Consider the following 13,983-nt stretch of genomic DNA (forward strand, 5'->3'; position numbering starts at 1 on the left):
GATATTTCATCTGAACTGAATACCAGTACATTGGTGTTTATATTATTTGATACGAATAAATTGTCAAGTAGTTTTCTTGCGTTCAAATGGACAACTCGAATTTCCTGCAATGTATGGAGAATATACTGAAAGCACAGAAATTATACTCGTTCTTTTTGTTTGACAACACACAGCTTTTTTTTCAAAACCAGATCTACTCAAGCTTCACCCCAGTCCACCAGAGGTCGCGGTGAACAATGTTTCAAAATATTGTGAGAGTTTCCTATCTACACCACCTTAATCTATGGTTTTCCCCATCCAAATTCGGCTATTGAAAGGCTATACATTCCACGTAGAGAGTCGAGGCGAGGACTGAGCTCACTGGAGAACGTCTACCTGAAAGAAGAAAGCAGAATTAAAACCTTTTTTCTGCAGAACAACTTACCGGTGCACCAATGGGTAGCTAGCCAACGATTTGTGTCCACGCCGACAAGGAACCATGACGGGCAGGAACCTGAAACAGAGAACATGGTTGAAGAATGGAAAAACAAGTGGAGATCCAAGCCCTTACAAACCTTACATGGACGGTTCTACGCCAGCCAGCGGCCAGAAGTCGACTTGGTCAGCAAGAAAACCTGCCTGACTCAGGGTTATCTATATATCCTGATGGAAATACATGATCAAGTGGTTCCTACACGAGCCTACAAGAAGCACATAATGAAACGGAACATCGAAAACACAAAATGTAGGCTCTGCAATAACGTCGAGGAAACTGTGCAACTTCTAACATCTGGATGCTCGACAATAGCTAATACCTAATACTGGTCTCGCCATAACAACATGGGCAAAGTTGTACACCAGTTGTCTCCGAGAAGGACTACTTCAACAATTCGTCCCCCATCACATTTACGAACCGAAGGCTGTCCTGGAAGGCAACAAAACCAAGGTCTATTGGGACTTAACAGTGCAAACAGATCCGGTCTCTGAACATAACAGACCTGACATGGTCGTTTGGAATTATAATTACCTATATTGTTATTCAGGGAATAGACTAATAATGGTTTCTATTTAAACTCTTTGCTGAACGCCTAGCTTTCAGAATTTTTCATTCCTTCCTCAGAGAATAACAATAGATTCATAAATAGTAACACTGTGATTATACCAGAAAAAAAATATATGTATATATAGTTTAATATGATAAGGGTATAGGTACTGATTTAAATGAGGAGTGTTTTAAGTAAAACTCATTACTCTTCGCCAAGCTTTCAAGTATTTATTCAATTCTTTTTCAGGGCTTCTGGAATACAAACATTTATTTGAATTATACCTTTAGTTTTTTGGTCATTAAACTAACTGATTATGAGGTTATATATTGAAAATTTGCGAAGCTTCAAACATTGGTCTTTACACGTATAAAATTAATTCTTTAGACATTACATTCACAAAATTCTGAATTAAATCCTGAAAATTGCATTTTTCTTTCTTCTCGTGTCTCTTCTGTACATTTATATAACATTTGTCATCTGATCTAACCGTCGACTGGTCCATCGAAAAATAAAAAGTTTCTTCTTGATCTTGATCAAGAGTGTTTTACTTGAAACACTCCTGTTTATTGACTATATAATATCAGTTTTCATCATTTGAAGCGCCCCGAAGCGGAGTTTGTGTGAACTGAAAATATACTTCAGGTTTCACAAGAAGCAAACAAACCGTCAAGAACAACCAAATTTATTGTTTTTTGTTATGATTAGTTCTGTCTCTTTCCATAGAAATCATATTATATATTATTACTCTAGAATGCTAATCCAGTAGTAAAAAATGCGGCGAAAAATTGTGAGTGGTCGTTAATACGAATGCGCATCATTAGTTTATTTTCTAGTAGAACGTTGCCGAGTTTCTGAATATTCTGTCGATCGAATCTTATGAAGAGGGGGCAATTCATGTAACGAAGGTATGTCGGACAACAACGCGTTTTCTTTCAGTCATTTGATTTTTCACTGTTGCACGATCTGCTCAGAGGTAAGAAGTTTTAAGTCACATTTTCTGAAATGTACTTGTGTACTTGTCTATCATTTTAAAAATAATAAATGCAAAAAAAAAATTCAAAACTTGAATGAATTATCGAGTTTCACTGATCGCGAATTTCATTGATGCTATATAGTAGTATTGCATTAGATCAGGATATTTCAAAATTGTTGCACGGAGTTTATAATATGCACTCAATGCTTAGGTACCTGTTTATCTAATCGAATATCCTAATATCGAATTGCATTGGTGATATTAAGTTTAGATCTTCTGGAATTTTTGTTGCGAGTTCCAAATATTTAGTAAGCACCAGTTGTTACTATGGAATTCGCTATAAAATTCCAATCTTCAGCCAATTCACGGTTTGGTCAAACAATCAATGAATACTCAATACCTCTATCGACAAATTTAGATTTGGACTTTTAACATGTCACCTCCGAGATCCCGATATATTTTCATTGAAACCTGCAGCATCATTGTACTGATTTTCTGAAACAAAGCATATATAAACACAATTGGTCATCCATGCATGTGTTCAATACCGACAAGAAGTCCTGTATGAATCGAAAAATAAGTTTTTCCACCGAAGGTATGTATGTTTATTTCTCATTTATACCAAATAAACAATTCGACTGACATAAGGTATATGAAAGTCTAGGCAACGTTCGAGTTGAAATAAACTAATGTCGCGCATTCGCTTCAACGACAACTGTCAATTTTTCGCCGCATTTTTTACTACTGGATTAGCATACTAGAGTAAGTATTTATATTATGATCTCTATGTCTCTTTCTGATACATGGTTTAATGAATTGACAGGAATGAAATGATTTTACTTCACAACCATTCGAATATTTTCGACCTTAACCCATAGAAATCATAATATATACAGGGTCTTTCACGAGGAACCTCACCCATATTTATACGGGAAACTACTGAACGTATTTTCATGAAATTCAGCACTTATGAGTATTTCACGATGCTGATGAAATCTAAAATATTTTCAAGGCATGAGCACGGAAATGACGTCAATTTCCGTTTTTCAAATTAGAATACCATTTTTTTATTGCAGAAATAGATTCCTTAGAAAATTTCAAGTTATTTTGATGTAACAATTTTCAGTTTTGGTTGGAAAGTTCTCTCTGAGCGGGAAATTTCGAAAAAAAATCGAAAATAGAGCTCCGCTGAAACAAGAATAACACCGAGGTTTTTGGATGGAAAATTTTCATTTTTGGGATTTTTCAAGATGTAAGATTGATGTATCCACTTTAAAAATCGAAATCGCGATTCATGATACAGGGGGTGAAAAAATCGCTTTCAAAGTTAGGGATGACAAAATCGTGAAAAATCAATTTTTTCAAAGGAGAACCCCATTTTTTATGGCAGATATTGAATCTACGTTGAAAAATATTGTGAGTGTATGCATCACACCCTTGCCCTAAAGTGGATATTTTCTGAGTTATTCACAAAAAACTGTTTTTCGTCTTGAATTTTCAGCTATTTCTTTTCCCTTCACGCCAAAAAGATGAAATTTTCAGGAACTGTTACTTAAACCATGTTTTAGATTTTACTACCCTAATATGCAAGAGAAAAAAGTTACAGGTTGTTCCTAAATGGATGGCGAATTTTGATTCGAATTTGTATCGGAAACCTCTTTATTTCAACTAATCGGCCATCGGTTTTCTCTCCAGTGATGAATAAATAATTCCTTATGAACCATATGCAAAAACTTACCATGTTTTACATTCTTTTTTTTATTGATAGATATCATTAATTACATCTGCCAAATTCCTCTTTATTCAGTAGCATTTTGTGTTTACTATTGGTGATAATTCGTATTAAGTTATAAAGTCGATCACTATGCCTAATTTTAGATTATTTAAATCTCATTCTACTTCATGGAGAATGTAATAAAGTTGTAGATAGAACGATTCGACTGTTCATTGAGAGGTTTCCTGACCGACCCAGACCAACGAGAGATACCATTAACAGAACCATGACAAACTTGAGAAATGTCGGATCTTTCGGTAAGAAAACTATACACAGAGAAAAAAGTGTAGTAGAAGATGATAACAACGAAATTACAGTTCTTGCATATTTTCGTGTGAATCCTCAAAATTCTCTCAAAGATGCCGAGATTGATCTGGGATTATCTCAATCGAGTGTTTGGAGAATATTAAAAAAACATAAAATGCACCCATTTAAATTCAATAGGGTACAGCATTTGAAGGAAACTGATTTGGTCAGGAGAACAGAGTTTTGCGAAGCTATGATGATTCGATTTCAAGAGAATGAAAACTTTTTGGACTGTATAATTTGGACAGATGAATCTAAATTCACAAAGAATGGTTCTTTCAATAGGCAAAACAGTCATTATTGGGATGAAGAGAACAGCAACCACTTCAGACAATGGAACTTTCAAGAGACCTGGAGTTTCAATGTTTTTTGCGCCATCAAAAATAATGCAATTCTCGATGTTCACATTTATGATGGGACTTTAACTGGTAAGATAGAACACTACACATGTTTGCATTATTTAAAGAATGTTCTCCCTTAGGAGATAGATATTCTGACATATTGACTCAAATAATTGAGCCGCTAGTACAGAACCATAATGACTTATGGTATCAACAAGATGGCGCGCCTCCACACAATTCACTCAATGTGTCAAATATTCTCTACAGGCTATTTGAAGATCGATGGTTGGCGAACAATGGTCCACATCTTTGGCCACCACGTTCTCCCGATTTAACTCTTTTAGACTATTATGTTTGGGGTAGGATAAAAAATATTGTCTACTCAACTCCCCTGACTGATAAAGAGGACTGCATAGAACGAGTCAGAAATGCGTTCAGGTTTGTTTAAATTTTTAGATTCATAGTTTTGAAACTCAATTTGGTTTTTAAACACTTTTGCAGATCTCTTCCTCCCGATGAAACTTATTTCATTCTCTTCTTAAAGAGCAACGCACGAAGCATTCCTGAGACGTATAAATAAATGTCTAGAAATTAACGGTCAAAACTTTGAGCATCTTCTCCAGTTATAACTGCGAGAGTTTGCCATGGTTCTCCTAATAGTAACTTGAAGTCGGTTTCAAGAAGGGGTGAAAAATCTACAGCATGGTTCAAATAACAGTTCCTGAAAATTTCATCTTTTTGGCGTGAAGGGAAAAGAAATAGCTGAAAATTCAAGACCAAAAACAGTTTTTTGTGAATAACTCAGAAAATATCCATTTTAGGGCAAGGGTAAGATGCATACACTCACATTATTTTTTAACGTATATTCAATATCTGCCATAAAAAATGGGGTTCTAATTTGAAAAAATTGATTTTTCACGATTTTGTTATCCCTAACTTTGAAAGCGATTTTTTCACCCCCTGTATCTTGAATCGCGATTTCGATTTCTAAAGTGGTTACATCAATCTTACATCTTGAAAAATCTCAAAAATGAAAATTTTCCATCCAAAAACCTCGAAGTTATTCTTGTTTCAGCGGAGCTCTATTTTCGATTGTTTTTTCGAATTTTTCCGCTCAGAGAGAATTTTCCAACCAAAACTGAAAAATGTTACATCAAAATAACTTGAAATTTTCTAAGGAATCTATTTCTGCAATAAAAAAATGGTGTTCTAATTTGAAAAACGGAAGTTGATGTCATTTCCGGAAAAACCGGAGGTGCTCATGCCTTGAAAATATTTTAGATTTCATCAGCATCGTGAAATACTTATAAGTGCTGAATTTCATGAAAATACGTTCAGTAGTTTCCCGTATATGGGTGAGGTTCCTCGTGAAAGACCCTGTATATACTTACTTAGTAATAATATATAATAATATATAGTAATAATATATAATATGATTTCTATGCCTCAACCTATCAATATGTTGATATTGGTTTGAATCAGGTTCAAACTCAGGTTTGCATCACGTAGTAATTTGTATTTCATCCATGATTTCTAATAACTAGAAGTCAAAATTCATGAAACTTCATCATTTTGCAGCACTAGACGCTCGGATTCATTACAAAAGTGAAATATTATGTGTTTTCCATAGAAAACCTGCGGAGTGCGGAGATTAACAAAAGTGATGTTGAATCAACAAAATCGTAGGACTGTGAATACATTCTTCTAGGTTATTCACTATCGTATATTATCTGCATTGTATCTAGATAAGTTTGTTATTGTCTTGAAATTCAGTTGGGAGTTGAGGTAATAATTCTAGCTCAATTTATATGATAGTTTTTTTCAGCACTGAAATAGCGAAACATCTAAATCGACATCTATAAATATAAGGCTCAACTGTAGTTACTAGTATCTACTAGTATCTCATCTTCTGGCAATATTCTTATTACGAAATTGATTATTGTATTGCTTCTATTGAAGCATGGCTCTTTTAATGAGCACTCAGTACTTTTATATATAATATAACTACACATTACATTAAATGTTGACCAAAGAATATTTTTTATTTAGTATTGAGTAGATTTACAAGACGGGAAATTAAGGAGGTGAGATAAGTATGATGTTTACACATACACGCAATAATGGAACTGATAAGAAACAGTAATATAAAACGAACTTGTTATTATGTCACTCTTGAGTTTGCTGAGTATAGACAATACCATTCCTATTCGGCATTTATTATTTCACAAATCATAATTACATTGGGTTGATGGTTTTTATGCACTTATTTGGTTTGATCTCTCTTCGTTGGTTCATCTGAAAGTTGGAAAAATCTGATACATGATCGAAGAATTTCATATTCATTAACTTTCGCCTCATATAAAATTCTTCTCAAAATTTGTACAAGAATTTAAAATAAATCATCATTCAACGTCAAATATGAAAACAAACTAACCAATATCTTGATTGTCATTTTCGAACTCCTAATTCGCGCATGCGTACAAGTGGATTCCTCCCAACGAATTGGCTTCACTTTTTGTCGTAGTCTAGAACGCGTGTTATCGATATTGGTATAATAGATATATGTCTAGAAATAAAAAAACGGGAACATAAAAAAAATATTACAAATAGAGAAATTAATAGATCGCAGATCACGTACACAATACAGGAGACCACATGATGGATTGGAATAACACTAAAATTTCAATGACAGGAACGAATCATTATAAACGAAAGCTTGAAGAGTCCACGTGTATTTCGTTGGATCAAACTAATAATTTGGCCAATTGTTCGGTAGGAATAGATTATATTTGAATTAATTAACTGAAAAAAGAACGGTCATACGATAATTTGAAAATTAAATCAATCAACGTTTCTATGCAGTCTCTGTTTCATATGTATCAACAATTAATGTCAAATAAAAAGCAACAATTCTGAAGATTTACTGAAATTGATTTCGTCTGATATAGACTACGAAACGTTATATTATTATAATTTCAAAGTTTTCTTTTAAGTTTATTGTCAGGCAACAATTTTTTCTATTTGATTTGCTCCTGACAAATTAGTGCAAGAATTTACTCAGGAGCAAGTCGTTTATTTCAATTTTTCTAATTGATTTTGTTCCAGAGATTGGGAGTGAAAACCCTAAAAGTTTGAAGAAACACTTTGCTGCGTCTGGAGATATTTTATCAAAAGATTAATGAAAGCTACATTTGTTCCAAAGATAGCTCTGCACGTCCTTCACGATTTGCAAATCCCTCGAAGTACCAGAGAAAATTTCGAAAAACAATGCTGTCCGGTATACGGACCTTGAAATAGTGACGCTGAGTTTCAATGGCGGTCCATAGATTTGCTTGGTACATTAATCAGTCGCTCTGTCGCGATATTTGACTCTTCCTCTGAAAGCCCACTTTTAGTGTGAGGATTTAATTACATGTCGTCTAGGTTAAATACACGATACACATGGACATGCCCTTTTTTTATCGTGGTCCTAATAGTTTATCAGGAAATTACACAAGTCTGCAGTATTTAAGCAATAAGATTTTAAATGTACGTAATAGGTATTCCACACAGATTCCTCTGAAGATGTCAAACGAAGTAGTTTACAAGGAATCAGGTGAAATACCCAAAAGACTACGGCTAAAACGCCAAGAAACTTTAATATTCAAATAATATTCGGTCCTGAAGGCCTTAATTGAAATATGATTTGTGTAATATTCTCCGGGAAAAAACTGAAATGCTTTGAACATTTTGTCATCTACTCTATCTGGAATTATGCAACGGATAGTTCATTGCAATGTACCAGAATTCTCTAGGACATATTGAGAAAGATTTATTGCTTCGCACTTACACTTCTACCTTATATTTTTTTACTTTTTGTATAGATCTCTGACGACGACCGCATGTCCCTGACGACCGCTGTCTCTGACGAAGACGATGGTGAGAGCACAATGAACTCCCCGCATAAAGCGAAGCAGACAGGAACGGCTGCAGCTTCTTTCAATTGTACTGGTGCTGTCAGGAAAGCAGGGTGAGTACCGCAAATTATGAACTCTCATTTCATTGAAATTTTGATTGGGATAATGAACCCTATTATTATTTTTCAAACTGAGAAGGAATTAGCTGATATGCAGGAAATGAGAAGTAAACACTTTTCCGTGCGGAAAGATATTAGGTGTCTGCGAAGGTCTTCCCATGATTCCTCGATGAAAATTAGGAGAGGTAATTCATGTGAAATTTTTTCGAAATCGTTGAAGGTTTTCAATTTTTTCCGCAGGTAGGTACTTGAAAACGCTGAGTCATAAAACTCTACATAAAATTAGTATAATATTGCTCACACAATTTTTTCGATCTCACAACTTTATTATTATTGTGTCATCTCTTGGCTTAATGGAACAAGAATCAAAAACAATTCAATTAATCTGCCGTCGTTTTGTCAAATTTATTAATATCTTCACATTACAAGAGACATAGTGAAAAAAGAGATCAACAACTGAAATAAAAACTGCATCTATCAAAACTTGAGGAACCACAATGATCAACAATTGAAAACAAACAACAAAAATGAATCGATTATAACTGAGAAATGAAAATACTGAAATTATGGACAGAAAAACGACTGAAAAATTATCTTATATACAATACCTCGAATTGATCGAAAATATCTAAACTTAGAAATCGTTAATTGAATAAAAAACTTTCAAAACAAGGCTGATACTCATTGGATAACATCTTTGATCATCTCAGTGCGAGACGAACAATCGGAATTCCAAATAATAGCCATATGAAATGCAAGCACAAATACGTCAACAATGTTAATTAGATATCACATTAGGCTGCATTCGCACCACATTAGGGTGGATCCCTACAGAATCGTATTTCAATTTCACTTTGTGAATCAAATGGCTATATATGCAAGATAGGTTTTTCGTATCAGTTCTATTTGACTACAACAGTCAGTACCATTCCTAGACACCAGAGCATATAGACATGACAATAAAGTAAAGTTGAAATGGTACAGAAAGAACACTCATTCAGATAAGATCATTCATTTCTGTTCAGACCAAAACATAAATGTAAAAATCAACACAATAAATCAAATGAAAAAAAAGGATATCAAAAATATGTCATAAGTCATTCATAGAAGAAGGAATAAGAAAGCTACATCATATCCTTAGAGAAAATGCATACCCTAACAGCATGTTAAAGAAACTATTGTATGCAAACAGTGAAACACAGACTGGACAGACAGAAGAACAAAATATGACAACAACTAGGACACATTATGCATCGTACCCTAATATTACCAACTTAACAGGAAAATTGAAAAATGTGTTTAGAGAAGATAATGTCAAAATTGCAGTTTATAACCAAAAAACCATAAGGTCCTTGTATACCAAAATAAAAGACCCTATACCAACACCCCTACAAAGTAATGTAGTTTACAAAATTAATTGTGAAAACTGCGATAAATGTTATATTGGACACACCTCACAATGGGTAAAAAGTAGAATGGCGCTACATAAGTCGGATATAAGAAAATATCCAGAAAGATGTGCTTGGATCATCATATAGATTTTGAAAATGTGGAGATATTAAAAACAGAAAGTAATTACCAGAAGAGATTGATACACGAGATGATAAATATAAACAAAGAAAAAAACACTCTGAACAAAAAGACGGATACAAATAAACTGAGTTCCATATACAGTTATTTGTTAGAGAAGTTGGAAATGAGTGGCTTTTATGACGGTCCTGTAGATGAGTAGAAAAACAAGGAGCATAGATTTGGGCAACAGACGACGTTTCATAGAACAGGTAACATAACCAAGAAAAATTTTTTCGTGCTGAAGGATCGTAAAGTGTGTATGAGAATTTTTATATGTCGTTTTGAAACCAAAGAAATACCAAAATGAAAGAAATAAGGATAATTTTATATTGTTTTTAACGTATGGTTCATGACAGGTGTATGTTTATAGAAAACCTCGCATTCAGTGAGTTGTGTTTTAGATTGTTTAACATTATTAATTAAATGTATTATTTTGTCCTTGTAGAAGCCCTGAAGAAGCATTAAAGAAATACTTACTTGAGGTTAGCACCCTCTGTAAGCTTGAATTATTTCGCTCCTGTTACAAGAAGGAATGCAAATCAGGGCGGTGAGGAGTCTCAGGTTGGCTCCTCTCGGAACCGTCCAAAGGTACGACCTGTTGGGGCTAGATGTGGAGCGAGCGGCGCATCCCCCCGAGACGGCACCGCAAGGCCAGGCCTCGTCACTTTGCAAAGAAGGAGCTTTGGAAACTTGAATGAGCAAAATGCTCATTCCGTTACAGGCGAAACACGAGATAGGCGCACACGCTGGACTTACGAAGAGAATTGTATTTTAATGCGTGCGCATTATATTGCACAGGATCTGATCGAACGAACCGGAAAAACCTATAGACAGCTTTTGGTTGAAATATGGAGGGAGATGTATCTCATCAGGCCCTCGTACGCCCAACTTCTATCAAATAGGATAAGATGGATGATAAAGGGTGAAAAATTGTCTCGAGCTGAGCTTACCAACATCAAAGCAAGCTGTTACCCACTTGAAGCAGTACAAAATATGAGTACAGATATGGTAGAATCCAGTCCGCGCAGGTCATCGCTGAGGGTAAGACGTAGCGGATTATATCTAAGAGACGACTTACAAACCAATAAAATCGAAAAAGAGTTTGTTGGGAACTTGATGAAGTTTTCGGGCTTAGCAGTAGAAAACAGGCCAAAGATCCCACGAATACGACACAATAAGGGTCTGTTGAAGTCGGTGAAGTTGTTGAACTCGGTGCTACCAAAACACCTCACAGGAATTGAAACACTTTCCGAGCTGGTGGACATAGTGTATGCTGGGGCGGTGACTGTCTCTGAGGCTCAAGGATATCAAGTGGGCGATAACAACTCCCGATGGGTCAATTCACCACCACCATGGAAAAGACGCCTGGAAAGTAAAATCGTGAAGTTTAGAAAAAAAATAGGAACATTTTATACTTACCTCAGTACTCCGCATCCTTCGACAAAATTAATGAAGAACGTTAAAGAACTCGCATCAGAGTTCAGGATCAAACGAAGAGATCCTCTCTTCAAGGATAAGATAGCCCTTCTAAATGACACCCTGAAACAGAAGATCAAAGCTTTAGGGAACCGTATTCGTCGATACAATGAAAAGGAAAAGAGAAACAAGAATAACAGGATGTTTCACCAGAATCAGATGAAGTTCTTTCGAGATCTTGAACAAAAAGATGTCAGCCAAGATGTCAACCTCGAACCTAGGGTTGCTGAGGAGTATTGGAGTGGGGTATGGTCGGAGAGCGTCGAACATAATGAGCACATGTCTTGGATGGGGATAAAGAGACTCCTAGAAATAGTGTCGCTCTTTAGCGATTCCATCGGTATGAGTTTTGGGGTGGATAAGTGTGCGACCCTGGAAGTGAGGCGAGGAAAGATTCAAAACACAAGCCTTGGAACTACATACCATCCCTGAACGTGGATGATTCATACAAATATCTCGGAATAAAACAGGCTTTAGATATCAAAACATCAGAGATGAAAGAACTGTATCTTGAGAAAATACTTAGAAGAGTCAACATGCTTTTAAGATCAAAACTCAATTCTAGATCTCTATTTACTGCCATCAACATCTGGGCTATACCAACAGTAGCGTATTCTTTTGGCATTATAACGTGGTCGACAACCGACCTACAAGAAATGGACAGAGCATTGAGACGTATGCTCACGAAACACCACCACCCTCATTCCTCGACGATAAGACTATATCTCCCACGTCATCAAGGAGGTCGAGGGCTACTAAGCCTCGAGAAAATCCATCAAGAGAACATCACTACATTAAGAAATTACTTTCTGAGAAAAAACTCACCTTTCTTCCAGGCGATTCGGGAGGCGGATCGGGATATCTCGGCTTTGCGCCTCTCGGGGTCATACTCCCAACCGGCTGATCGTACAGTGGAAGAACTCATTGAGGAGTGGAGCTCCAAAGCCTTGCACGGAAGATACCCTGGTTGCCTGAAAAAAGAAAATATCAATAAAAAGGAGTCGTTAACTTACCTGACAGCAGGGTATCTCTTTCCGGAGACAGAAGGTCAACTGCTGGCAATACAGGACCAAGTGGTGCCCACAAGAATGTACCAGAAAAGTATTGCCAAACTCGACGTACCATCTGATCGCTGTCGCAAATGTTCCCAAGCACCTGAAACATTACAACATGTGACTTCCTCTTGTCCTATACTAGCTCCAAGAGATTACCTGGAGAGGCATAACTCCATGGCGAAGATCTACCACCAAAAGGTTGCGTTGAAGCTGGGTTTACTCCAGGAAGAGCTACCATCTTACATATATGTCCCAAAACCTCTACTACAGAATGCACGCTACAGACTATATTGGGACTCCACTTTAGTGACGGATCGAGCGGTGATGCATAACAGACCTGATATCGCGCTCTTCGACACCGAACAAAAAACATGTATACTCATAGAGTTCACGATCCCGGCGGACGATAACATCGCGAAAGCTTACACGGAGAAGATTACCAAATACGGCGACTTGGCATTTCAGCTGCGTGAACTCTACAATTTGAGGACGATCAGCATTCTCCCGATGATCATATCGGTGAATGGCTTGGTGGAGACACATCTACTGGAGAACACTAAGAGATTACGCCTGGAACCTGATGTCATTTCTGCTTCCCAAAAGCAAGTCATCCTGTATACCACCCGAATCGTTAGGAAATTCCTACAAGGATTCTGAACACTATTTTGATTTTGACAATTTATTTGTCCAATCAAAATTAGATAAAACCCATAGGGATGGTGAAGGAAAAAAAATTTTTTATATATTAATCGGTTTAAGGGTATATCGACTCAAAAAAGGTATAAAGAAAACTCTTTTTTCTGTAACCAAGCTTTTGCAATTTTTTTATTGCTTCATCAGGGTTGCTAAAATTAAACATGAAAACTCATAATTCACATTACAATCACAAAAAATGAATCTTACCGAATTTGAATTTTTTACCTCTAATCTTACATCTATTAAGAAACATTTACATTCAATTAAAATTTTAACTATTTGGATCTTCGTCTCAACACTTCATTTTCTATATCATATCTGTCCTGTCATTCTTCATCCCGCTTCAAACCATCTCTGTCAGTTCTTATTCTTTCACGATGGTGGTCCTGTCTGTGAATTTATGTGAGGTGCGCCCTCTGCCTGTCGCGCCAGTAGGTAGCGGTATACATTACTCAGTTTGTTTGTATCGGACTTCTTATTTATGGGATCCTTGTGTCTATTTATCTGGATCATCTCTTGTATCAATCCTCTTTGATAATTTCTTTCAACTTTCAGCACTTTCACGCCCTCAAAATCAATTCTGTGGTGTAAATTTTGTGCATGCATTGCCAATGCACATCTATTTCTACTTTTTGTGATGTCTGATTTATGGAGGGCCATTCTGCTCTTGACCCACTGTGAAATTTGTCCAACATATGCTTTATCACAATCTTGGCAATTTCATTCATATACCACCCCACTTTTTAATCC

At 36.0% G+C, this 13,983-nt stretch overlaps 1 protein-coding gene across 1 annotated transcript in view; it reads left to right on the plus strand.

The window, feature by feature from the left end:
• The window catches only part of LOC123311362, a 1,278,848-nt gene that overhangs the window by 588,703 nt on the left and 676,162 nt on the right, over window positions 1–13,983 (plus strand). The window contains exon 15 of the mRNA XM_044895271.1: window positions 8,283–8,428. Within this exon, the coding sequence (XP_044751206.1) occupies window positions 8,283–8,428 (146 nt within the window). The remainder of the gene's footprint in view (window positions 1–8,282; window positions 8,429–13,983) is intronic.

Source organism: Coccinella septempunctata, chromosome 4 (genome assembly GCF_907165205.1).
Source record: "Coccinella septempunctata chromosome 4, icCocSept1.1, whole genome shotgun sequence".
In the NCBI taxonomy this organism is placed as follows: Eukaryota; Metazoa; Arthropoda; class Insecta; order Coleoptera; family Coccinellidae; genus Coccinella; species Coccinella septempunctata.